The 27339-nt window shown below is 42.9% G+C and overlaps 1 protein-coding gene across 18 annotated transcripts in view; it reads left to right on the top strand.

Annotated features, from left to right (window-relative positions):
- Nucleotides 1-2969: 2969 nt before the first annotated feature.
- LOC143902809 (protein muscleblind) overlaps nt 2970-27339 on the top strand; it is a 435206-nt gene continuing 410836 nt past the window's right edge. For 2 of the 18 annotated variants that reach the window (XM_077415984.1, XM_077415978.1), the window contains exons 1-3: nt 2970-4199; nt 23377-25001; nt 25327-25666. In XM_077415984.1, the coding sequence (XP_077272110.1) occupies nt 25481-25666 (186 nt within the window). In that variant the 5' untranslated portion in view covers nt 2970-4199; nt 23377-25001; nt 25327-25480. The other 16 variants (XR_013258484.1, XR_013258482.1, XR_013258486.1 and 13 more) reach the window with 13 other exon arrangements.

The following is a 27339-nucleotide window of genomic DNA, read 5'->3' as shown; positions in this document are numbered from 1 at the left end:
AAGATTAAAACTCATTGTTATTAGATTGACTATTGATTACGAAAGATTAATCATTGATGTTACAAACAAGACGATAAGATTCCGAAAATATACTGAACTATATAAGACATTAGAAACTCGTATCTCTGTTCCGCAATACTTGTTTGTATAATCTTCTTAAGATCACGATCGCTTGCTGCATTAATCGAAAATTGCTTGTTTTTGATTCGCTCATGCATTTCGAAGATGCTTGTTTCGCTCCGCATGAGATTATATAATAGTCAAACAATCAACAATTCGGAATCTCTCTCTCTCTCTTTCTCATTCTGTATTTTATTCATTGAATATTTATTTATGACTATATATATAGTTTGTGTACATAGTTTTTAATATAAAGTAATTTTCTACTGATTTAGTGATGCAATTATGCTCTATATTAAACCTAAAGTTTATAACTTCGATTTATACATATATATAAAGTTCAGTTTCCTCGACCCTTACTTCGTTGCAGATTCTCTGCACTCTCGCAAATATTGCATTTAATAAATATGTTTTTACAAATTAGGAGTTGAATTTGTGTGCACGGGCACGAACGTACATTTGAAATTATTTGTTAAGATGAGATTGTTGCACACACACAGTTAACTTAGTATTTCCATAGAAAACTTTGCCGACACTCGACGTGTTAATACTTAAGCAGCTCTATGAATTTTCATGAGTTGAAAATATTCATGATGTCATTTATTTTATAATAATATATGCAGTTTGTAGTAGGAGTATAATGTATATTTAAAGAAATTCTCGCAAATAAATCAAATGAAAAAAAGCAAAACTAGTCAACTCTGCTAAAAGAGGTATTCTCCGTATTTATAAATTTACAACTCTGAAGGTCAGTTTGTAATGGACACGCAAATTAGTACTTAAGCGTTCTAGAGTCAAACATTAAAAAATGCATGATTAATATTTGAAATATAATAATCTTTTTCATTTTACAGAATTGAATAATTTGAATTAAATTGACAATGATACACGTATCCAAAATTTTATTTTTTTTTATTTTTCGGTATTTTGAAAGCGAAGAAAGGTATTCGATGTTCTATTTTTCTAGAGAAAATTATTCTACATTGCGACATTTTAATTATTAAGTCAGTAAAGCCTTAGAGATTTTCTGGCGAATTTAGGCGTGCGCTGAATCGGAAAGTTTGGGAAGCACTGTGTTAAACTATACGTGAATACACCCAAGCCGGGATTACGAGCGGATAGAGGTCTAAACAGTGCCAAAACGATATGCGTATTACGCTTTATCCCTCTCTCTTTCCCCTCGTCGAACGCAGTTTTGCAATTCGTATACGAAAAAACAGTCACAGGAAATCGCGAGCGCGAGATACTCGATCGAATTTCGGGATCAATACAGAGTGACCGGAATCCGATCGAGTGTCGCGCACCGAGATCGAGATCGGATCGAATCCCGTTATTTAATTCCCCGCACTCGGTCGTCCTCGCGACGCGCTCGGGCGTCGTCGCGACGATGTCAGCAAGCGCCGCGCGTCCGCGTGAAAAATACGCGGCCCGGTGGTCCTACGTTCCGTCGTACTCGAGAATCTTTCCCGCCGCGCTGCACCGTGCCGCGCGCTGAAGGCATATTGGCGTTGATATAAAGAATTTTCCTCGGATCTCGCTCGATTCCCTCCCTCACGCGTGCATTCTCCATCTCTCTCTGCCTTTCGCATTTGCCCTCTGCCTTTATCACTCTTATTCTCTCTTTTACGCACTCCTCGCGCGCGCGGTTAAACAAGATTACTCCGACATGCAGAACGCGTGCGGCAGGTTCTCCTTCACCATGTTAGTACCGCGGCGGAAGGAAGGAGATCGCGCGAGAGGTCAGACTGAGAGAGACGCCGCGAGAGCGGCGGCGTGAGGAACAGGGAAGGAGTGACTGACTAAACCCCTCCACCCGCGAGCGGCGTGATAGTCAGCAGGCGATCACAGGCGATACGCGACCAAATCCAACCTAACCCCATTGCCGGTTCTCCAGCGAAGCGAGCGAGCGAGCGAGCGAGCGAACGAACGAACGTACCAGACAGGCTGGGTCGCCAGGCGGCAGGCGGCGAGAATGGGACGACCGACGAAGACGGAGTCAGACGGAGTTACGGTCATATGGTGAACGATACGGTGGAGAAGGAGGGGGAAAAGGGGAAAACGCGGGCATGCGCGCCGAAGTGGTTTATCGAGCCATAGAGAGGGGCGGTCGGCGGCCTTCTCGTTCTCGTCGTCGTCGTTGCCGCCGCGCACCACCGTGCACCGCCGCGACGTCGACGACGATGGTGGCGGCGGTGGCGGCGACGGCGGCAATGGTGGTGGTGGCGACGTGGCATCGCGCGAGCGAGCGAGATGACAGAAATCGCTAAGTCGGCGGGGGAGAGAGAGAGGGAAATATGCCGCGTAGCGGGAGGATAGAAAAGGAAAAAAGATGTATCTGATAGGCGCGAGCGAGTCGGACAGAGTTACGGAAGAGGAGAGCGGAGATGCGTGATAGCCGCGGGGAGGACGGGGAAGGGAAAGAAAAGCGGAGTTATCTGGTAGACGCGAGCGAGATGACAGGAGATTCCGGGGTGGAGAGAAAAGGAGGGGATAGCGCAATAGAGGAAAAGAGAGGAGGTATAGCGGGTGGATGGAGAGAGGAACGCGATGGAAGATATGTAGCGGGCGCGAGGGAGAGAGAGAGACTCGCCGAGCGCGGCGGAGAATACTGGAATGTGGTGGGATGACGAGAGAAGGAGCGAGGCGCGTACGCGCGGACGAGACGGGCCGCGCGATATCGAGTGCGCGGGAGCGAGACGGACCGTGGAGTTGCCGGCGTGAACGGCGCGGCGCGGCGCGGAGCGCTGGCAGGCGGCAAGAGGGGGGGGGAAAGGGGAATACGCGCGACGGAGCGATGGAGCCATGGAGGGGCTCGCTGGAAACGGAGAAGGGGGAGAGAGGGGCGCTGCCGTCGGGCAGTTGCTGTCGCGCCAGGCCCCCGCTAGCGGCTAGCAAGCAAGCAGTAAGCAGTCGCAATCCCGTCGCCTAACCAGCATCGCTCGCCTTACCTCTTCACCCTCTCTCAAAAAATTGCATCGAGGCTTCCATCAGCTGCATTATAACATCCACCCGTTTCCGTTCAAGCGCCGGTTAGTACCAACGACAACGTCGTGTCCGCCGTCGCCCCCGACGTACGTCGCCATTGCCGTAGCCACCGCCACCACCGTCACCGCCGCCGCTGCTGCCGCTGTTGCCGCCGCCGCCGCCGCCGCCGCCGCTGCCGCCGCTGCCGCCGCCGCAGTCGCTGGTCGCTGCCGCCGCCGTCGTTGCTGCTACTACTATTGCCGTCGTCGTTATCATCGCGACACGTAGTACGTCGCCGCCGCCGTCGTCGTCTTCGTCACCCACGTCGTCGTCGCCGTCGCCGTCGTCGTTGCCGTGTTGCCGCAACGTTCGTCCAGGTCGCGCGTGCTTCGTAGTCAGTTGCACTGACGTTTGACATTTCCAGATCGTCAGAAACATCATCGGAAACACATCGCGCGTGCGGATTAGAGAAAGCGGAGAGAAGGAAGAGGCGAAAGAGCAAAAGAGACGGTGCGAGAAGCGCGGAAGGAAAGAGCAAGTGAGAGAAAGCGGCAGCGCGCGCGGATTCGAGCTAAAAAAAACCGGAGCTCGTGTGATCGGGGAAAGCTGATTATGCGTTGGGACATTGGTGCAGTGGTGGGTCAGCAAAACGCACACGAGCAGGCTAGCGCGTGAGCGAGCGAGAGATAGAGAGAGGATAGAGAAAGAGCGTGAGCGGTCGTTTTTTTTTTCCATTCGCGATACACTCGCACGGATACCGTACGACCGTCGGCCGTGCGCGAATCATCGTGTCTCCGCGAGATTCTACATTGGGATATTACAGTAAAGTGAGAGCCGGGGATACTTTTTCGAAGCAGTGGTGTTCGACATTGGATCGCAGAAATCGCGGGATATATTAGCCGTAAGTGTCCGGCGGAAGTTTCATCTGGTGTTTTGGTGACACGCAGGAGTCTACAGCCGATTTCGAGAAAAAGGCAACGAGATAACGAGGGAAAGAGAAAGAGAGAGAGAGAGAGAGAGAAAGAGAATAATCTGCAGTCGGCGATCGCGAGCATCAAGGTGACCGACATCACCGGCAAGATCGCGTCTGAATCCTTCGCGTGTTCCGGAGCAAGGTAATGCATACAAAGTTCCCTATCTGTGGTTTACCTACCATGCACACCTGTCATGTGCGTATATGTATCTTTAAGCTGATACGTGTGTGTGTGCGTGTGTGTACATATGTGTATGTATGTGTGTGTGCATGTGTGCGCGCGTGTTGCGTGGTTGCGTGTGTTACGAGACAAACAGTGTGGGTGTGACGCGCCTGTAGATACGGCTCGTAAATACGCGAGTAGAACGATCCGCGGACTGATGGAGTAAGGTCTCGCGACGGGTGACGTTTTCCGCGTGGGCGCCGTATATATATATATATATATATATATATATATATATATATACACACACACACACACTATATGCAGTATTACGCTTTTACGTGATTTAGTATGCGTACTTATGTAATATATGTACGCGTCGCGCGCGTAGGATGTCACGTGGCTCGAGAACGGCGCGTCTCTACGCCGCGGCAGTGTTTTCCCAAAAAATTTGTCGAGAGTCGCACCTCGCCGGCGTTATCGCGACAAGTTAAAATTAGGTGCGTGATAATCGCGGCGATATCTGTTTGCTGAAGTTTTGCAAGAGTCTCCGATACGATAAACGTCGATGTCACGCGTGCACTGTTAATGAGAGTACGAGTCTTAAAATGCAAGTTATCGTGTCACTCTGGCTGCGGTCCACTTGACGCTAGAAATGTTTTGGAGCGTTCTTCTTCTTCTTCTTTCTTCATTGAAAGAAAAGAGAAGAGGAATGGTTCGAAGCATTTGTAGCGTCAAATGGACCGCAGCCTCTATGGCTATTCGATCGAGGGGGGAGGGAGCTCTACGGTATCGCGAGAGTACTTATTCTTCTTATCGGTTTCTTAACACGCGCCAAAATTGGTCGAAGAGTTGTTAGGCGACGGGGAAACAATTCCGAAGTAATTCCGTGTGTATTACGGTGTCATGCTGGCGGTATTACGTGCAGTTTTTAATAATCGCGATAATCTGCATCCGGAGAGTAACTTACTCTCCGATTTTCATATAAATTTATATTCCGCATGAAGTTGAACTCCGAATTAAAATCTAAAAGTCAAATGCAAAATGGCAGGTGGAAAATACATTGCAATCGCTTTTTATACACATATCGAATACATATTTAATCAAGCATAACTTTATGAAGGTTGGATATCGCATCCGCCGCGATTTGCATCGCTGCAATTGAAAATGCCATCAAAAGAATATGCTCGAGGTATTTGCAAATTCGATCGGGGCGTTGATTTCCATATTGACAATTTGACACTCATAGCGTAATTAGATTTTGTGTGTCTAACTGTCAAATGTCGGAAAACTGTAGTTACCGAGAGTTAATTAATTGAATATGGGTAAAAAATGCTCCGAAAAAAAAAGGAAAACAAGGAAGAAAAAGTCATTCGACGCAATGTAGGTTATATTTAGATATACGCACGACGGAGGAAAACGTATTTATAATCTACTCGAGTCTGAATCTGAAACGGATAAAATTGAGTTATTTCGCCGGTAGTCGTTTCTCGCTTCTCCACGACGCTGATTGGTTCTCATTCTTGTGATCGTCTGCACAAATACTGGCCAGTGACAATTTGCGCAACCTCGTCGTTTTAGCGGTTAAATATACCCATATATACCGGGAAACGCACGATCAATCAAGTATAAATTGAAAATAAACGTAGGAGGTGAGAGATATGAAAGGAAACGTGATCTAAAAATATGTTAACGCGAGTGTGCATTTTGCGTCTAAAATTACGGTGCGCGATTCGCGCGCTCGCGACCAATCGAGACGTATGTTGTACGAGTGCCCGATCTGAAGTTGGTCACCCAAGGGCGGCGCGGCGCGACGGGATTAATTAGTCGGAGAAACCGGAGTGCTGCGCGACCGCTCGAATTTTCGTCACCGCTCGCCGGCCGCTTATCGTTATCGTCGCTGAATTATCGCGTAAGCGACACCGCGATACCCGCGTTTCGAAACGCTCCAAGTCTCGACTCGGCCGTTGATCGTGCCCTCTCGCTCGCTCCGCCGTCCACGTTCACGCTCGCGCGATCCCGGTCGCGCCTCCATTTGTTTGCTTTGTGGCGGCCGCGCCGGAACGCACATAACCTCCATCTTCGCGTTTCCCTCCCAGTCTCCTCGCGCGTGCGAGCGGATTCCGCGGTTTCGTCGGTTATCGCATCGAAAGAGCGTTCAAGCGCGCGCGCGCGCGCGCGCTCGACATACTGCGGCGTTATATCCGCGCGATTGCGAATCCCTCGTCGAGGGGATCGCGTGACGCGGCGCGGCGGCGAGAGGCTTCTTCGCTGTGAAAATTGTGAGGTGAGGTTCGACCGCGCGTTAAATCGCAATTCGGAACGACTGCCGACGTTCGAGAGTACGTATGCATCTTCTTTATCACGACTTATCGCGACACGCCGCGTTCCGGAGCGGCACGGTGTTGCGCGGTGTTGCGCGGCAGCAGCGCTTCCGGAACGCGGCAGCAGAGCAGCGCCTCGAAGGCTTCCGTTAACTCTCGTTGTTGAAAGGCTCGTTTATCACCTACACTTTTTCACACACATTTTCCGTATTTATAACAACACGTACTTGTGTTGTGTCTCGAAGCGAGATATATATACAATATACATATATATGTACATATATATATATATATATATATATATATATATATATATATATATATATATATATATATATATATATATATATATATATATATATATGTACATATATATGAGCCACAAAAGCTGAAGAGCACAGAGTTACGATTGCTTGTCCCTCGATTACGTATCTTTTGTTAGACGAATTATAGACTTTTCTTCACGAAAAGTTCTTCACTTGTTCTGTAAACGTTATTCCGTCAGAATATGTTCTCAAACGTTTCTTTGAAATCTACCTTGTTGCATTATTAGCTGGCAAGATTGCATTTTTTCCGATCTAGCGAGCCGTCCAGATATAAAGCTGAATTGCAATTTCTTTATTTCTCCGTTATTAATTAACCGTGTCAGTGAATCATCGTAACGACGATCGCCGATACGTCCTACACAGTGAGTGATTATCGCGATTGCGTTACGCGATATTAATTTGCGAGAATTATATTAATAATACGCAGGTATCATTTATTCTCTCATTTACGTTTAATTGCTCGCCGATTTCGCCGATTGACTAAAAATGGATTTCGAGATTGGGCAGGTTTTAAAGCGAATTTTAACTTGAACCCCCGGCCACGTACGCGAGCTCCCGCGAAACGCGTTTGCGCTTTCGCCTGGCCGTAGGCGCGGGCAAAAGTTAAAATTACAAGGGAAGGCCGGTATCCCGGGTCCCCTCACTCTAGATTCGTTTTACGGTCGCGATTCGACGAACCGAGGTGCGCGATATTTACACCACGTGTGCGCGTGCGCGCGCGTTTGCAACACATACCTCGTTGGTGTCCTCGATCGGATCGCGTTTCTCTCGTATAACCGGACCGCGCCGACCACGGCGTATTTTTTCTATGTGACGTAACGCGGGTGGATAATTTTTATGTCAGAGAGGCAGAGAGAGAAAGAGAGAGAGACAGAAAAGAAACGGAGAGGAGGAGTAGGAGGAGGAGGAGGAGGAGGAAGTGGAAGAGACGCGGATATACAGGTAGCCGCGCGTAAATGCGTCGCTCGGTGGTGGTAACGCGCATCCGCGCACAAACGCATCAAATTACAGTACCTTCCAATGGGCGTGCCCCACTGACATTCCGACCTCGCCGTCTTTCATCCTATTGCGAGAGTCCTTCCACGCTCCTCACCTCCCTGCCGCGCGCGGAGGGACTCTTTTTCTAGCGCCGGCGTTTAGCCGGTGGTTTCGAGCGTGTTTACAGCACCCGTAGGAAGTCGCACCTACCTACCGAAGGCCCCGACACCCGAAGGTCTTTACAACGATACCCGTGTAATCGATACGTTTTTCACAATGAGACTTAGGCGAAACTTTCCTACGATGTTGACCGCAGGCATGACAGATGTGACAAATCCTCTTGACGATGTGACATTATCGTTACGTTGATTGACAGACGTCACTAGTTTCGTTTTTTAAATGCACATACACATACAAATTTATTTTATATACGATATACAGTCGGCACATGGCATATACGTGGGACAAACAACTTAAATTTTAATATTTTTAATTAAACCCGCATGCCACAAACGTTAAATTTGTTACATATACATTCCTCTTATACTCACTCACTTTCGTGGCTTTAATTTCCCACCTCCTATTCAGGCGCTCTCAATATACGTTACATTATAGAGGTAGCTCTGCGCACCGGAAGTTTACGTCAGCCGGGAAATACGGCGAGACCCGTGTAACAATCTGACGTAGGCACTCGCACGTTTACAACTCGTTCTTCTGAGATTTGATCAAAGGTCAGAATGCAATTTCATAATACGTTTCGTCGAGTAGTCAGTCGAAATTCACCGGTTACGCCCGCTACAACGTCCAGAAATATATGGCGAATTAGCGAGTGCTCTCGTGTGTACATTTCTTTTTCTCGGCATCATCATGACGAATTATCTTGTGACATCATCGTCGGTGACCGTATGTGGATGTGTAAGAGAGATTGGTGGCGGCGCGGAAGCTTGCCTGTTTTATGGGCTATGACGTAACGCGTGCGAAACTATCTCAGGCAAAATGCCCACCGCCTCGAGATTTGTGTGATCTTTCAGTTTTCGGCTAACAATAATCGAAATTCACGTCATGCGGCAGCTGCATGGAAAATTTTGCTCTCGCGTTTGCTTTTCGTGAAACATGTGACGATTTGTCCTTGTCAATTTCTGTGAAAATGAGAAATTATTTCGATTTATCTTAGAATTATATAACAATTATGTCTGTGATATTTTATTTGCCGCTGACGCTCGGGATAGACATATGATATCATTGTCTTTAATGAGAATTTCTTCTAAACCCTTGCATTATCTTCTCAGATGATGCAATTTTTTACGAAAGATTCTTAATGCATATTAAAATTTTAATTTAAATGAAAGGGTTTGCAACGTTGCGATATAAACATAATTATTAAGACAAATAAGACTATCAGCAGAAATGTTAAGATGCAAATATTACTGCAACTGAAATTAAAAACTCTTATTTTTGCAGTTATAATGTAAACATAAAGTTCTTGCAGCGAAATATATATGAATATCGATTTCCGTTCTTAATTAAATATGTATATGTAAATAATAAATAGAATGAAATTTTTAATACAACCAATAGGAAATTAATTTTTCAATGAAAATAAATAAAAACAAGAAATTTTACACTTTTTTATACAAGGAATTATTTTCGAAAAAATTGAATTTGAAGGTTTTAATATTAATATGGAAATTGAATATAGGACTTTGCCAGCATGTCCGTCATTTAATTTTCATGCTTGTATCCTCTTCTAAAAAGGGCATGTCGTAGGTATTGTTGTCACTTTTCCGCGATGCCGATTGATTCTCTTGCTGCGCTTCATTTGCAGCTGTCATTGTATATATATTTTGACAGTTGTGTGTATCAAGGGTTAATAGTGTAATAGTAATATCATAATGTTAAAGCTAAATAGCGCGCGCGAAGCGCGCGTCTGTAGTGTCTAATAGTTACTATAAATAACATATGTACACAATGTTCGAAAATAGTGCGACAAGCTTTTAAACATTTTTTATTATTGAATACGATGTTGATACGATAAGAAAGAAATTATTCATAATTCCGTATTTATTTTATTTGTATATAAATTTATTTTTATGTATTATGTATATATAAGAGAATGTATATTACACACACATACATATAAAACGTATATATTATTGATACTTATTATATCATATAATTTTAATACAGTTTTAAAACTTTTGCAAATATTATCTTTATTAATTATTTTTAACTGTTATATTGTATAGTGTTTTTAACAATGCCAAACATATAACGTAAATATACGCGCAAATATAAGACATGCTTACAATTTAATTTAAACGAATTAACTTGTAAAATGTGAGTAAATTATAATAATATGAGGCTTTATCATCAAGGATGTTAAAAAAAATGCAAAAAAGAGATATGAGAAATAAAGATATCAATAAGTCTTGTTACTTTTAATTATTTATGCACTATATCTAATGTCCTTTAGAAAGTCATTTATTTTTATAAATAACATTCTTTTTAGAAACGAATTTTATGTGCAAGTTGATGCACTGTTAATAGTTCATGTTTCTATAAAGGTCAATTAAATGTAAATTCTGCTTGAAGAGACTAAATGTCTAATTAAAAGTCATTCTATAAAAAGAAGTCGAAATAATTTCACGAATTATCCATAATATATTAATTTGCTTTGCATAATAACTTTGTGTGCTTTTAATAATCGTAATCGCATTGATTCGACAGTCAACATTGAGAATCTATTGATGGTTATTCGGATCGATAATTCGAAAAGGATGCATTAGCTTGTGGATTCTCCACTTTCGCTATATAGCGACTTTTGTTCTAAAGAAACGTTTGATCGTTTAATCGATCTCAATGAATGGAAGAAGAAAGAGATACGCAAGAAAAAGCGTAGATCGCATAATGCGACAATTGTGGTGGTGGTACAAACGCGTTTTCTGATAAGTTGTGTGTCGACTTTGCTTCGATGAAAATGCATGTTTTATAACTATTTAATTAATATAGAGAATTAAAAGACGTCGACGTATTAAGCCGGAGGGGTGAAAGTTTGCTAGAAAACCTTGTGTCTCGGTTAATTACAAGTGGAATTTGTCCTGACGGAAATTCGATTCAGTTAATTAAATTACGAAAACAGATAATAAGTTAGCTTCTCTCTATAATCGAATTATAGAGAAAAGTTCATTTGAAGTAAAATAACCGATCGCTGATTCGCCAAATACCGCCGATTGATTCTGGTATTCCGTGTTACCAGCTTAATCTTTAGTGGGGAAAGATCGGTGAGGTGGGGAGACGTAAAAAGGTGACGCGCGCATACTCGAGGACGACGTAATTCGAGGGTCGCGCGCGTAAGTAAGTTGAGTAACGTGGGTTGTCGCGCCTGAAAGCGCACAAAGCGGGAACGGAGCAAGAGCAGCGGCGACGTTAGAAGCGCGAGTAAAGCTCGCAAGCATGGAGCATCACCTTCGTGGCATCTTAACCGTAAACTCTTGACAATGTATTCCGTAGGGTGTATAAGGTTTTGCACCGTCTAGATCTACTATCTCGGTTAAAACGTATTTTTAAGGCTCCTCATGTACTCGTGCAAATAAGATTCTCATACCTGTTGCAATTTATTATCGCGGACTCGCCGTTTCATAAATGGGGTACGTCCCGGCGAAATTAAAGGGACGCAAGTTTTCGAGTTTTTTTCTCATGAATATTGTCATGTTTTATTTTCTTAAGGAGGTTCGATGGCTTCATCGGAGGGAGTAGTGGGACGCGGGGGTTCTGGAAACAGCGCACTAGCGTTTGAAGTAGTGGGAATGAAGGGGATTGCTCTGATTGGTCGCCGCGTGCGTATAATGCGTGCTGCTGTTCACGTCGTTCACGACCGTGGCAGTCTAGCAGACGAAAAATCAAGCAATTTATGCTTTAATAATTAATTTTTCTACGAAATGTGCGGTAACCTTCCCCTTTCTTTCGTTCATTTATTTGTAAATTATTAAGTTACATGTGCATATTTTTCTTTCCTTATCATTTGCATTTTTTCTTGCACTTATTTCATTCTGAAGGTATATGCAATATATCATTTCCCATAAAAACCTATGTTAAAAATGCAGCCAGTTTCATGAAATTTTAATATGTTGTTTTGGAATGCAAAATAGAATTATGTGAATTTTTTGGGAATTTTTTACTGTCCCGTTTTGAAAAAAATCTAATCCAAAAATTGTACTTTTTAAGTTTTTGGAGTAGATTTTTTTCAAAACGGGACGGTGAAAAATTCCTAAAAAATTCACATAATTCTATTTTGCATTCCAGAACAACATATTAAAATTTCATGAAACTCTGCATTTTGTGGTAGCCATCGAACCTCCTTAAGTGTAACTTTGAGATTATTTCAGTTTAGTAAAGTTTAGAGTTGATATCGGTATTGAGAAGAGAGTGCTTAAACTTGATATTGGAAGTTTACTCAAAAGTATGCTATTTTACAGCGTTGATGTGGCTCGTTGATAATCAAGAAAATAACTGCATACGATTTAATAAACTTTCAATTAATTTTAATTAATAAGTATGAAAGTATATTCGACACATAAAAAAATTATGGTTTCTGCCAATACTTCATATTCAAATATTTCCAGGCTTCATTATTTTTGGTATTTTATCTAAATTGTCTATTGTCAATGTCAAGTCAATATTCAGTATTCAGAAGCAAAATGATGACATACTTTGATACCGAATAGCGTCAATAATACCGATACAAAATATTTTAAGCATTTCTAGGCACACGCATCGGGGTGTACCTCGTTTTAATTTTAGTCCCGGCTACAGTGACAGAGGTTACATTCTCGCAAGGAACAGGCGGGTGGCGTTGACCCGCCATCAGTATAATCTACAAATATTTCTCCCTCTTACCCCCTGCCCTGCCCTCTCTCCTTCCCGTTTTATCCTCCCTCCTTTTCTCGGTTCTTTCTCTTTCTCGCTCACCTCGGGCGATACATCAACGTAAATCCACGGGCGTTCTTGCGTTCCCCTTTTTTGGATGCTCGAACGAACTCGCAGTCTCGCTTGTATAGCTTCTCTCTCTTTCTCTCCCTTCTTTCACCCTTCCCCTTATCTTTCTTTTCGTCTCTTTATCCGGCCCTCCTCTTGTCGTGGCCTGTTAACCTTCCTTTCTTTGCGATCTGTGGAGGGATCGGGAGTTCATAGCCAATACGACTCCAGCGTGCGGCGCGTCGTGTCGCAAAGCGAGACCGTTATTTGACGTATCCGTTATATTCGTGTCCGATATATCTCGCGATTACGCCCGATGCGGGCTTGATCGCGCAATTGTCAGTCAACTCCTTTTAGTTTTTGTGTTTTTCATCGCTTCAAATCTCACGCAAATCTCACGCAATCGAATCTCACGTAATCGAATCTTCATGGTTTCCCGCTGAAAATAAAAGCTGCACGCGGTGACGGCTCCGAGCATATATTCGCGCGCACAAAAATTTTCACTTTTCACTTTTTTATATTGGTTAAAAAAGTGGAAAGTTATGTAATCGCACGTTCGCTTTAGAATAACAAAGGTTGTTGGCGAACTCTCTGTTCCATTTTGCTCGAGATGATGGATCGATCGCTAATGAAGCTTATACAACGGAGTTAAAAGGAACATGCCGTACTCAAAAATAATTTTGCAAGCTTTTAAACCCGATGAGATTTGAGAATGTGCATGATAGAAATATTGAACTATACTTTGTTGCTTGTATCTCTGAATTAGTTATATATTGTGATTTAATGTTTAAATTTGACACGTGTCAAATTTACGTACGTAAATCATAGTTGTTTACGCGTCGTAGCTTATAGTATAGTATTATATCCAATATCATTAGTTATATATATATATATATATATATATATATATATATATATATATATAACTAATGATATTGGATATAATACTATACTATAAGCTACGACGCATGTATATATATATATATATATATATATATATATACATGAAGTCATTCATTGATGATTAATATTAGTGGAACCAAATAGATAATTGAACATAATGGGAAGCTATTCTCGTATAGCTAAATAGTTAAATAATAAACAACCTGACGTAATTACCGAAACAAGTGGAATTTCATCGATGAATAATCTCTTTCTCTCTTTCTCTGTCTTCCTTTCCCTCTTTCTCTTGCATAATTTTTTCTTTTGATAACGATCTCGTTTTCCTATTCGTGGCTTGGCTGCGTCGTAATGACCGCGTTTTCGCGCCAATTCGTGTGGCGGGCTCGTCGACGCAGAATTCGATCCCGCGGGAGCGATAAATATTCAAGGGCATGGTCCCCCCCGCTGCGTCCTGTTCTGAGGAATTCCATGGTGTGAAGCGAGCGAGAGAGAAGGAGAAAGAGTGAAGGGGGGGGGAGACAGAGAGAGGGAGAGAGGAGAGATGGAGCGAGAGAGTGTGCATTTTGTACGATGTGACAACGTTCGTGTAGCGTAGCCAACTTGCCGACAATGAGTCGGAATGAATGATTTGCAAGCATTGAAACGCATGAACGAGCAGCCAGAGCGCAACGTCCGATTGGGCAACGCGAACACCTCCGTCACACCCGCAATTGCGCACCCCCTCGCGAATTTATGGCTTCAAAGCGACCCGATGCATCCACCGCGCTACGTCAAATTGCTTTTGAGCGGCTTTTTAACCCTTCGCTCTCTTACACGCGACCAATTTTGCGTTCTAATTGCACTCCATTCACCGATTTACCGCGCGATATGTTCACGGAAGATATTCGGCTATACTCGACTGTTTTCTTGAACATTTTTCGCACGGTTGATGGATAAATATTTTAAACTGTGAAATGAATTTGCTCTATATACTGAGAGTAATATTGATACTTTATGTAATCTTGTGAAATATGTATATATTATTAGATATCGAAGGAAATGTTGAATGGAAAATATGAATAGAGAGATATAGGTATTATAATTCTCCAGTATCTTGAATATTTTTATATGATATTAATTACATTAATTTTTGTTAATATATATTTAATTACACTTTTATTTAATAAATTGCGTAGCATGCAGTTAAATTACGTTATTAATTACATTTATTAATTTTGTTATTAATTTTGTGAGTGGTTATATCTTGGAATTATTAATAAAATACTAGTAAATTTTGTTCGGATCTGCCTTGTTACGTATGCATTTAGCATTTATTAATTAGAGCAGAGGTTTTATTTAATTGAGATATGTATGTGTATATATATATATATATATATATATATATTTTTTTTTAAAGTCAAAAACTCACCGTTTTATTTTTTATCTTTTGTGTTTAAGTTGACGATTTTAATAAATAAAACATTAATAAATTCCAGTAATTCGCATTAACAAAGTGACTCAAGGATAACTTTCCATATATACCTACGTATTATTTTTTAATGCGAGTGCTCGCAATAAAAAATAATACGATTTGCCGTTCTGATGTTATATACATATATACGAAAAACGGCGCGCGCGGAAGCTCGTTGGGACGAAAAAATATTCTCCGTATAATTGCACGCAACCATTTGCGTGTGAGGCTGTGTACGAGCACGCAGCAAAATACTACGGGCTTGCTGAAAATGATACCTACTGTGTGTGGCGACCCGATGCGATGCGCGATGTGCGATCTTTTAATGAAAATTTGCTGTACGCCGAATATTTTTCTTCTTGATTCCGCCTTTTTATGCAAAGTGGAATTTTTTATGGCTTTTTTATGGCCTCTTTACGGCTTTTACTCTTAAGAGTAGAATGTATGAGAGCAGCCAGAATTATGCTTATCGTTATGTTTATTTTGTTTGAAGAATTAATATTGCTTCGAGAAGACACATCACGTCGCTTCGTGTACTCTTTCTTTTTCGATGTTTTCTAAGTAGAGCGTGTCGTCATTGTTAAATTAGTTTTTAAAAGCAAACTTCTTTATGAATATAAAATTGATTTTTTTTTCTATACCGAAAATTAGACGAAAAATTAGGTTACCCCATCAGTAGGGTAAATTTTTTTCTACATTTATATAATTTTGTGTCGAATTAGTAGTGTTAAAGCATATCTTATTTTAACAATAGAAATTAATTTGGAATAAAATTACTAGAATATCAAATAACAATTATTTTTCGGTAAGGATAGATTAAATTTTCAATTTTTTGTTGAAAAACCTTATTTTTACACAACTCTCATGTCGCGTTATATCATATCATATTATAAACCATGTTATCATAAACTTTGCTAATGGTCGAGAACCGCGTAGTTGTATAGGATTAAAAAGTTAGGCCGTTTGAATCTCGAAGCAATGAGCACGAAGCGCAGTAATAATTTCCCGATTGGCTGATATTTCGCGAAATATTTTCCGTCAGTGCGGAATCTCGGTGGGCAACTTGTTAGCTCATAGAAACTTAAAATGTGAACGTAAAACCGGATGTCGTGCATTGCGCCGCAACGACAACGACGAACCGCACCCGAATGCGGATATGCATACCGCGGCGAATCGGCGATCGATATCTCCATTGTTTTCCATTCGGTTGATAATGCCTCGGCTTTATGCGTATGGCGCTTTCGCTTTAGCGCAAATACTTCCTCGCTGTCCACGTTTTTCCGAGGATAAAATCGGACGTCGGGCGAGACGTCCTTACACACCCCCAGTTTCGATTTCTCTCCGCTTAACAGTACTCAAGTCCGCAAAATGTAATGATGACGTTTGTATATCGCAATTTAAAGGGTTCCCCGCTTATCTTATTGACTCGCATTCGCGAATGTAAAATAATATATTGAGTTTGCTCACACATAATAACTCTTTGCATTAAGTTGCTTTTACGTTGGCATAAATTTTGGACGTTTAATTCTTTGTTTTGCTCGTTGCGTTGCATTATTTTCGCGCCACTTTGTTGTATTTATATTAATACTAGTTTGATATACCCTTGCTTCGCTACGGTATGCGAAGGATTTCATAATTCACCTCCGAATCTAGATTTGGCTCTTTAGGGGTTGATTAGGGCAAAATCCTCTGAATTATGTTTTTAAGCATTTGTATGGGTAACCTTTGTAAACAAAAATCAAGTCGATATCTCATCGGGCCTAAGAGATATTAAGGAACCTGTGAAAACATTTACTCTTTTTTACCCTTTTAGGAGTCGAATTTCTAAAAATTCCTTCTTAGTGGGTGCTTACTTCATGGAAGGAATATACTTCCCGAATTTCATATTTCTAGGTTTAGGGGTTTGGGCTGGGCGTTGATGAGTAGTCAGCCAGTCAGTCAGTCAAGACACTTGTTTATATATATATATATATATATATATATATATATATATATAATCTATCTACATATATCTATCTACATATATATATATATATATATATATATATATATATATATGTAGATAGATAGATACATAGACGTGATTGACGTGTGTACTTATAATAATAGACGTGTGAAAAACTGAGTTAACAGCCGAAGCGTTAGTCTCGGAATCGTTAAATAATAGCGTGAGTTACGTATTAGGTAATAATGAGAGTAATAATATGTAGATATAACTTCGATTAATTAACTCCGATTAACGATTTCCCATACCTTTTCTAGGTCATAGTTTTATTTAGAGTACGTCCTACTTTTAGCGGATCAAATTTCGGTTATGGATTCCGCGACGAATTTGGAATCGATTTTTCGTTACGGTGAATATTTAATAAAGGGCTATTAGTCGCGTCAACGCCTCCATTTTCAGCATGACGTAACTTTGTAACTAATACCGATAAGAAAGATCTCTCGTCTATCTCTAGTGCTCTCAGCGAAATATCGAACCCGAAGTTGGTCGATTTTTTCCCTCTTTTAAGTAAGGGCCTAAGCAGAATGGTTGTCTTATAACCTTAAGGCAGTGTTTTATGCCTTAAGCCTTTGTTATACGTTGCGTATACTACACAAGACAGGAAACATTAACACAGTATTGTGCGTTACATAAGACAAAGACTTAAGGCATAAAACACTGCCTTAAGGTTATAAGACAGCCACTCTGCTTAGGCCTTAACGAAAAGTAACTCCCGAAATCTCGATTACAGCGCATGATTTCAAAGCGACCTCTAACTGCGTCCGCGATGAAATAGTGATTCGGCGTAATCCGAAGTCGGGCGAGCGATGCTTGTTTAGAAGACAAATTGCATCCTGCGAGCTCACGCAGCCAGCCGATTATTAATTATTATCCAGGCGCGATACAGCGGCCGAATATCAATTATTTCTCGTGTTCGCGCGTTATTTCGTGCGGCCGGTAACTTCCTTAATGAACGAAATTCGGCTGCTACGCTCCGCTCCGACTGTGGGCGGGGGTTGCGGCGTGTTTCCAGTCTTCCTACGCAATTTCTCCGGGTAGTATGCTGATGCAGAAGAGTGGAGAGAATGATTTTCTCTATATCCGCGAGAAGCGCGGTGCTTACCGCGCTCGCTTCGCGGATTCCCTGTACGTATCAAAGGACGGACGTGCATGTAAAAAGTCCCGAGCGGAAAATAGCGCATCGACGCACACGAATTTGTGCTGACGGCTCTTTTTGTGGTACACACGCGGCGAGCGAGCGAGCGAGACCAGCGAGACCGTGTCTTATTTTTACAACAACGCTTCTGCATGAAAACTCTAAACCCTTTCAAAAAGATCCACTTACTGTCGTATAAGTACGCGCGGCATCGTGTTTACTCAGATCTCTGTTGCTCCGCGGGAAAGCTTCCGGGTGCTTCTCGTTAGATATTTTCTCGCGACTTTCTCTCTCTTCCTCTCTATATTTATCTATATTTCTTTCTCTCTTTCTCTCCCACTGTTCTGTATCAAAATGAACCGTCGATCAAAGGTATCTGGATGATTGTATACAGACCAAAGAATTTCAAGATTTATTTAACTTGCAATTTGATCGTTTCCATTATTTCATTTAACAAAATATGGACTGAAATTAGAACTGTAGAACAATATTACATGAATAAATGAACTTATATATCAGTTACTAATTAAGATCTTTTCGCTGTGATATTTCCGATAAAGATATATATTTATATAACATCGCAAACAGTTGGAAGAATCATTCCATTATTATTATAGTTTGAGAATATTATCTGATATAACAGAAAATACATATTAACATATTTCAGGATTGTAGTTTTTCAATTATTACAAACATGACATTATTAGACAGATATTTTTAATCCCTATCTTTAATCCCATTCAGATTAAAAGTAATCTTACGTGAAGAAGCAATTAACTTCTAATTTGAGCATCATGTAAAGTATTTTATATCTTATCCACTTATGAGATATAAAAAAGATATTTATAGGCTTCAGTTAAAAAGCCTGCATCTTGGCCTGCATGAATGTGAGTTATGCGGCGGTTATTAGAGTTGTATTAAGAGAAAGACAGAGAAAGAGGGGTGGTAGAATAGAGAGTACCGGTTGTATCCACGAGCATGAGAAAGAAATACGATAATATCGAAAACGTAGTTTGCTCCTTCGGTACATACCCAAAATCCTTTTAGCTAATTTAATCGGACCTAATTCCATTACACAGCCGGCAGCAACCCTTAAGCCCGGTCGTTCCCATTGTTTCATTCCGTTAATTTCGCTCCTTTTTTTTTACTTTACTCTCGGTCTCGCGCACAAAGGGAAACCCATCGAATGAACGAGCGCATGCTCATGCACACACGCACACACGGCTGTCCGCGTGCAGAATTGCACGTGCCCGCTCGTACGGTCCGGGTAATCAGGTGCAATCTATCGGAAATGTTAAAAATCATTTTTTCTACCTCACCGCTCTTTGTCATCCTCTCTCTTTCTCTCACTCTCATCTCCGACACTGTATGCTTCTATTTATGTAACTTTCTCTCTCGTTCTCACGTATCCACTCATCCTCTGTCGATCGAATCGCTGGTTCTCGCTCGGCATATCGCCCGCCGTCGGCGGATTTGTCCAATCGACCGCAATCACGTATCCAACCGGTGCATTATAATGGTGACGTTATAAATGTGTGGACCGCCCGACAAGTAAAAGCTCGCAATGCGAAAACCGCATCTCTGGTTAATATCCGGCATGTCGATACTTTCAAATTGGAGCGAGATCTATTCTCGTTTTAATTTTTATTTTGCGCTTTATATAGAGAAATACTATGCGTATATGTAAAATATAAATATAAGAATTAAATAATGATAAATTTATTTTGTATAATGATTTATTGTGTATAATGATACATTTATTTGAACATTGATTTCCAAATGTATTTAATATTGCAAATTAAAGCGTTTTGCAAGATTTTCATAACATCTTATTTTAATTAATTTTGATAAATTTTGTATTATTAGAATTTTTATGTCTGTATGGGACTAATAATGAGCAATTTGACTTTGAAATTTATAAAACCATAAGAAGTAAAGGATTGCATTTTCACCAAACAGAAATAAAGGAATAGAAAAAGGTTATTGTCAATATTCTCATTCGATTTGTGTTTTGCAAAGTTCCCCGCGCTTGCTGCAATTTTTAACGATACTCGGAATTAAAATGTCAAGTACTTTGCTAAGGTTCCGCATATGACTTAATACGCGCGAAGTGTCGAGTGTCGAGCCACACATTAATTGACCGTGCATGCGTACGTGCGCTCTCATGTTCGGTACACGTGCTCTCACACGTGCACGCGGTGGATACGCGCATTTTGCGCGCATCTGTCGTGTGGTAAAAAGGCGGATTAATTAGAGATTCAGAGATTCGTTTTGCACACCGCCGGATTTCGACTCACAATCAGAACGATGAGAACGACCTTCGAAGGGTGTACGAGGAGCTCGCGGCGACAGCGACGAGGACGAGGTCGAAACGTCTGTGTGAGATATTGATTCGGCCGGCCCTCTTTCCTGCGGTAGTCACGTGAAAGAAGAAGTGGACGAAGCTCGAAGCCGCATTCGTGCACGTATATCGATTCGACCGGCAGAACGAGAGAACGAGAGGAAGAGTGAGAGAGAAAGAGAGAGATAGAGAAAGAGACAAAGGTTCTCGAGCACGCGAGTCACGAGAGAAAGAGAAATATCTGAACGTTAGTCGTCCCTGCCTGCCTAGCTCTGCGTAATAATTATTGATAAAGCTGAGCCTCTCGTTTTTCCCGATCAAAATTTCACGTCGGCACGCGGCGCCACGGCGGTATCGCCTACGATTCGTTTCATATCAACAACACGCGCGATTTGATTCAGCGGAGACATATTAACCCTTATCTGAACGATATATTTTTTCTTCGGCGAAGCGATTTTCCTTGAAGTAATTTAACGCTACGATGCTAATGTTAAATGTATGTGGGATATTTGGCCAACGTTTACGAATTAGCGTACCTTATATAGTTTTTTTTTAAATATTGGATTACTGTATTAAATGCTTAACATTATTTTTATTTAATGTTTCAATTAATGTTTCAATTAAATTTACTGAAGTAACCCAATTTAAAGACAATATCTTATAAATTTTAATCAGAATGCAGTTTATTTCTCTGTGACTCTCACATGCAATAAAAATGTGTGAAATAATCATGAAAAATGCAACGTGTATGAGAACAATAAAATAATTTGCATTTAATAGTATATTAGTTATATATAAATATAAAATTCCGGATTAATAAAAGCTGTCAGTAAATAAAAATTGAAATTTTTTAGACATCACACACACACACACAGAGCAATGAGTTAATAGAAAAACTAAATCTTATAGGTTCATGAAACTAAAAAGAGTCTGTTTGCCTGGATAAAGTTTAAGCTGAATTGACACATTTCTTTATGGATGCGACAATTTATCACATATATTTCACGTGTAAGCTTATTCGTAACATTTTTTCAAATCTGCTTTCTAGCTGTAAAACGTTCTGTTGATTATAAGAGCAGTTGATTCCAGTGAAATTGATCGGATTGTTGGAATCGCACATATCTGTCTATTAGGACTTTTAATAGATAAAAGTTTAAGTTGACAAACGTAAATGTTCGTTCAATTTTTATTTTATAAAATAATTAGCAAAGTGCTTTTTATAACTTTTTCCCGCGAAATTTTTCCGAGGAAACCTCGATTCTAAATAGGGTCTGCTCTATTAAAATTAAGATCGGGTGTTTCAATAGGACGTGAATTGGCATTGGCGGTTATTACGATTTCATTCCGAGATTTAATAAATTAGTTAGATCTCTCAAAGAGATCCCGGTATTCGTGAGCAATCACGAGTGAAGAAATATGGCATAGCTTAATATCCACACGCGATGTTCTATTTGAGAAGTTAATTTACGACTAGTAACGCGACATCTTTAGGCGGATGACAATTATTGCATTTGACATCTCGGTGATGGCGAGACTTCGCGGAGTCTTCATGTTGCGTTATTTCAACGATTCTCGGCGGGAACTCGCGGAATCCCGACGAAAACAAACGATCACGCTCGAAACGTTTTTCTTTGCCGACGCGGCGCGGCGCGGCGCGGCGGCACGGCCGTTCGCCCGTGTGTTCGCACCGGACGCGCACACATACGTCGCGCCATAACTCGCGCCAGGTAACATGAGAAACGACGACTCGAGCCCGCTTTTCGTAAGCGGCTTACTTGCGCGACGGAAAATTGTACTACAGTCCTGGCCGCGCGCGTGCCTTTTTCTTCGCCTTAACTGTCTCTACGTCGTCGCACATAAAATACACGACCGTCCCTGTTCTCTTTTCACCCCCGGAACCATCCGCGCCCCGGATGTTTATGCTGCACGTAAGCAAACACAGTTTTTCTCCGGCTAATGTACGCAGGAGATCGCGAAGAGTTATGGCACGTTGTGAGTTTTCGCAGCTAGAATTATTAAATTATACGGCGGTTTTTTCCCCCTTACGTGCTACTATAATACTCATCCGGTCGATTAGAGTTACGCTTTGATTACTTTGTATTGGATATTTTTACTGTCTGTAGTTTAATTGATTTAGCCGTTCACATATCTGGATTAACTATTTATCTCGTTTGTATTATAAATTACAGTATATTTTCAAAGATTTAAGTATTCTTGCTAAACTCTCGACAAGCATCGACGCCGCGGATCTAATAGGTATCTTGTTTGATTCGCAGTTAGGTCTCGCAAATCGCGGATCGCGGGCTGCAGAGTACGCTTCGAGGTCTATATTCAGATCTGGCAGATTCTTGGGCGTGCGACTAGCGTTTCATTTGCGTGTACCGATGGAGGGGGGGGAGAAGAGGGATGGGGACAAGAGCACTATCCGTCGATATTTTCGGTGGATTCGCGACGTGTCCCAATCCCGACATTGATAACGTCTGTCGTTTGTGCTCGAGCGTGCTTGTGCATTGCGTACTTCTGCGCTTTTCCGACTCCATCTGTCTGTCTGTTCGCGGCTTGCGCTTAACCCCCCCTCCGCCCCGTCTTTTCCCTCCTCCTTGTTCATCTCCTCATCCGCTCATCCCCTCATCCCCGACTGCCTGGAAGCCCGAAACAGAAAGCATTTTAAGCCTTTGCATCCGCAGTAACGCGAGTTTTCGCTTTTGGTATGTTTCCAGAACAGCAGGAACCGGAGTTCGACCGCGCGGGAGGAGCCAGCAGCGCGCCGAATAAATGACGTAAATCCGAGGAACGGAAGCGCAACGTCACTCGCTAACTCGCAATCCTCTCCTTCCCCCCCCCTGATCCTCCCGTCCTGCCCCGACACCCCGGGAACCCCCTTTCCCTCTCTCTGTCTCGTCGTTTCCGCGCCTGCCCCCCTTTCTGTCACCCCTGGAACCCTCCCTCTTCTGTTCGGGTCCGACCCCGACCCGAGGAACCTCAGGCGCGACCCCGGTCGCCGGACCTTTGCCCTCTTTTGTCGCCTGTACGCCCGCTTTGTCGTTCGCCGTTTTCACGTGCTTACAACACCCATCCTCTTACCGCCTCGACGACTCGTCGTCATCTCCGACTCCGTTACCACTCTCTTTGCACGCTTCGGCGTCCACAGCCGTCTTCGCCTCCTCCATTCGGCATCCTGCCCACGGAATTTCGAAATAACCTACTCGCGCGTTGCCGTTTCTCCCGGTCCCGGCAGAACGGCGCGTAAGGGTTTCCTCTACCTTTCCACATACGGAGCGGCCCTTTTTTCTCCCCCCACCATCTCCTCCTGCTTCATCAGCAGCACCGGCGGACCGCCGTGGTGAACGAGCACAGTCCTGCACCAGCTCCTCCGCTGTACGACCACTACCATCGCCCTACTCTTTCCAGTAGACTCGCCGCCGCGAGACACACGCGTTGGTTTGAAACCGGCTTGAAGGACGCCACGACCGGCTTTTCGAGACACGCATACGTAGGCGAACACACACACGTGCGCTCCAGTACACCCTCAACGGCGGCCAACTGCCTGTGTGTGCATAAAGGAAGAGAGATACTCGTGCAAAAGCGCGCGCATCTAGAGAGCACGCTCTTCATGGTCGACGTTTAGCTTCGAAGGCTTTCAAGCTTTGCCCGACTGCTACTACTACCGCTACCACTACTACTACTACTACGCCCAGGCTCCAGCTTCTCAAGTGCGGCGCGCTGCGAGATCAAGGGAGGACTGAGGAAATAGAGTGAATGAGGAGTCGATAGACGAGATCGACGACCTACGACGTCGCCTTATCACGAAGCCAAGAGTTAGCGGCCACCATCCCGCCTAAAATCGACCTCCTCTCTTTTTCCGGTGAGATATCTTCTCCATCCTGTTCTCCCTCGCCTATATATACTCAGCTTTTGTGCTTTCCTGAAGATTATCGAGCGGGAAACGCGTGTGCCACCATCGAAACGGCCTACGGAGAGTAAAGAATTTGGCATAATCGCGAATCATCGACGACGACGCCTAAGTCGGCCGCCGCCGCGCTCCTTCGATTAATTCTCAACACCAGATTCGATATCAGGCGAGAGAGAGAGAGAAATAACGCCGATAAGCTACGCTTGAAACAGCCGACGTTGCTGATAAACGCGAGTCTCCGCGAGACGATTCGACATATCGCGCGACAACGACGACGAGAGCTAAGCGCGATTTCGAGGAAAAACGAAATCGTGAAACGCAGTGATTTTCTACGCGGAAGATCTACGCATAGGAAGACTGCTGCGGGTCATCGCGTACACAGGACATTAAGATCATCACATCGTGCTTAAACGAGAGATCTGCTGCCGTAAGGTATATAATCTCAAGTAGTCGCATATGACTCCGAGGCACACGCGGGATTTCGCGTACGGTGTGTGAGTGGTAGGAGAAGGTGAGAGAGAGAGAGAGAGAGAGAGAGAGAGAGAGAGAGAGAGAGAGAGAGAGAGAGAGAAGGGGAGAGGGAGGGGTGAGTGAGCGTGTGTATGTGAGCGAGTGGTGAGAGAGGCTGGCGAGGCGAAAGTGGTGGAACGAAAGGGCTCAGTACCGAACGCCGCGAAATCCCGTGAACAAGTGCCGACGAGTTCGTGTCGCGAGGTGGTCCTACTCCATAAACCGAAACGTCTATATCCTTGGCAAGATCGACGCGAGTGCACCGGAGAAAAGGAGCTGATCATTACGAGGAAGAGTTTAGAACGGCAGACAGAGAGTAAGAAAAAAAGGGAGAGAGATATTACTGCTCCCTCACGGTAGAGGCCAACAGACGGCGTTCTCGATCTTCCAGGAGTGGAAGAATGGCAATGGTCAACATGAATAACCTACTGAACGGCAAGGACTCGCGGTGGCTGCAGCTGGAGGTTTGCAGGGAGTTCCAGCGCAACAAGTGCACCAGGCCCGACACGGAGTGCAAGTTCGCCCATCCGCCGGCTAACGTCGAGGTGCAGAACGGACGGGTGACCGCCTGCTACGACAGTATCAAGGTAACGAACCGTTGCATAATCGAGTTTTCGTACTCGCGCGTAACGAGCGCGTTCGCGCGGAGCGGAATCGTCGGTCCTCGGCTCACGGCCGATAAACTTCGCCTTCACTTATCTGACACCTTCGGTAAACCCGACGAGAGAATTATCTCTGCTATATCCCGATGAAGTGTGAAACTCTATCGCTATCGTAACGTATTCGCATCGATACGCGTAGAATGGGGCTTTATTGTTAGAACTCTCCTTAGTTAGTCCCGATTCTGTTAGATAAGTGAAGTTATATTGTAATAGAATATTATTGTGTTATCTTTTTCTCATTTATGTGAGCTAATAGAAGCTTTGCTATTGACGAAGTGAGAAATATCGACAATCGCGAACCGTGATGAATTCAGTTAATATAGGATTATCCGTAACATCATTATTATTATTATCTCCGAAGAAAACGGTTCTGATTTCATTCGATAAGATGTCGTGCACTTTGATCTCTACAAGCTATTGAAATAATGTTATACAAGATGGAAGACGCGGAGATTATATACACGTCGGGTTTATTTTGCGCCAGAGTAGAGGCAAGTTTTTGAAATTGATGTTTAAGAAGATTATCGATAAGCAATTGCGAATCTATGGATATCGAGGCCCGTGCTTGTAGATCATTTTCTACGGCATCAAACGCATTCTGAAGACCTCTTTCCATTCCGCGCACAATCGATCCAAATGAATACATGTGTACGTCCGCGTCGTGAGATCATCGATCGCGATCTCTCTTGCCTCTTGCCTGATGCGCTTTCCGACTGCTGATCTCCCGATACAAAGCCGATAATTTGCAACGCCACGCGGTTGAGATAAGGAACCGGTTGTAATTTACGACGGGTATAATAAGTCTCTTATCGTCGATCGGGCGCGCTATCGGCTTACGAGGGGAGACGCCGGTTTATGGATTTTAGAATATACCGTCGTATACGCGATTCCCGAGGCAAGGCGCGATTAAATGAACGCGAGAAAGAGGGAGAGAGAACAGCCATCGGGGGTGCGGCGCGCCCGTCTTCCGAGCGTGTCTCGGTAGATATTGAACCGGAGAATTGAATTCGCAGTTATTAATAGCGACAATTATTCAACGCGCGGGGAGCGAGGGTACCAATCGAATCGTCAATAAATCAGACAGGCTCGGGGAGGCAACGAGTATTATGTAAAAATTGAAGGAGACTCTCGAACCCGACGTCCGTCCGCGCCGCGCCATCGACGGTGCCGTATTGTCTGGATGGCACCTATACACGCACGCTCGCGATTAGATAAAGCGAGGACATATGCGCGTATGTGTACGCATTTATATGTGATACGCTTGGGGTGCGGCAGTCGCGTAATTGCAAATACATATACCGGTAACAGTGATATACTCTTCCTCAATAAATTTCATAGTTATCTTCTTTTACGGTAATCTTGGATTACACATGAAGACGAGAATTATCGGATTAAAGTACGGTGCTTTTTGCGATTTTATGGGCATCCATTGTATATTTTCAAATGGAATTGCAGATTTCATGATTGATGAATGACGCTTTCATTGAAGCTAGTATATTACTGTCGCGTGTGTGGTGTTAAAATTTTACTTCAATAAAAAGTTTAATGCAAAAATTTGCATTAAATATTCTACGCTACCAGAAAAGTTGCGCGTTAAA

This window comes from Temnothorax americanus, unplaced genomic scaffold (assembly GCF_048541705.1).
Source record: "Temnothorax americanus isolate GAGA-0224 unplaced genomic scaffold, ASM4854170v1 Scaffold40, whole genome shotgun sequence".
Lineage (NCBI taxonomy): Eukaryota > Metazoa > Arthropoda > Insecta > Hymenoptera > Formicidae > Temnothorax > Temnothorax americanus.
Note: the sequence above shows the minus strand (reverse complement) of the source record. Positions and strands in the feature narration are given on the sequence as shown.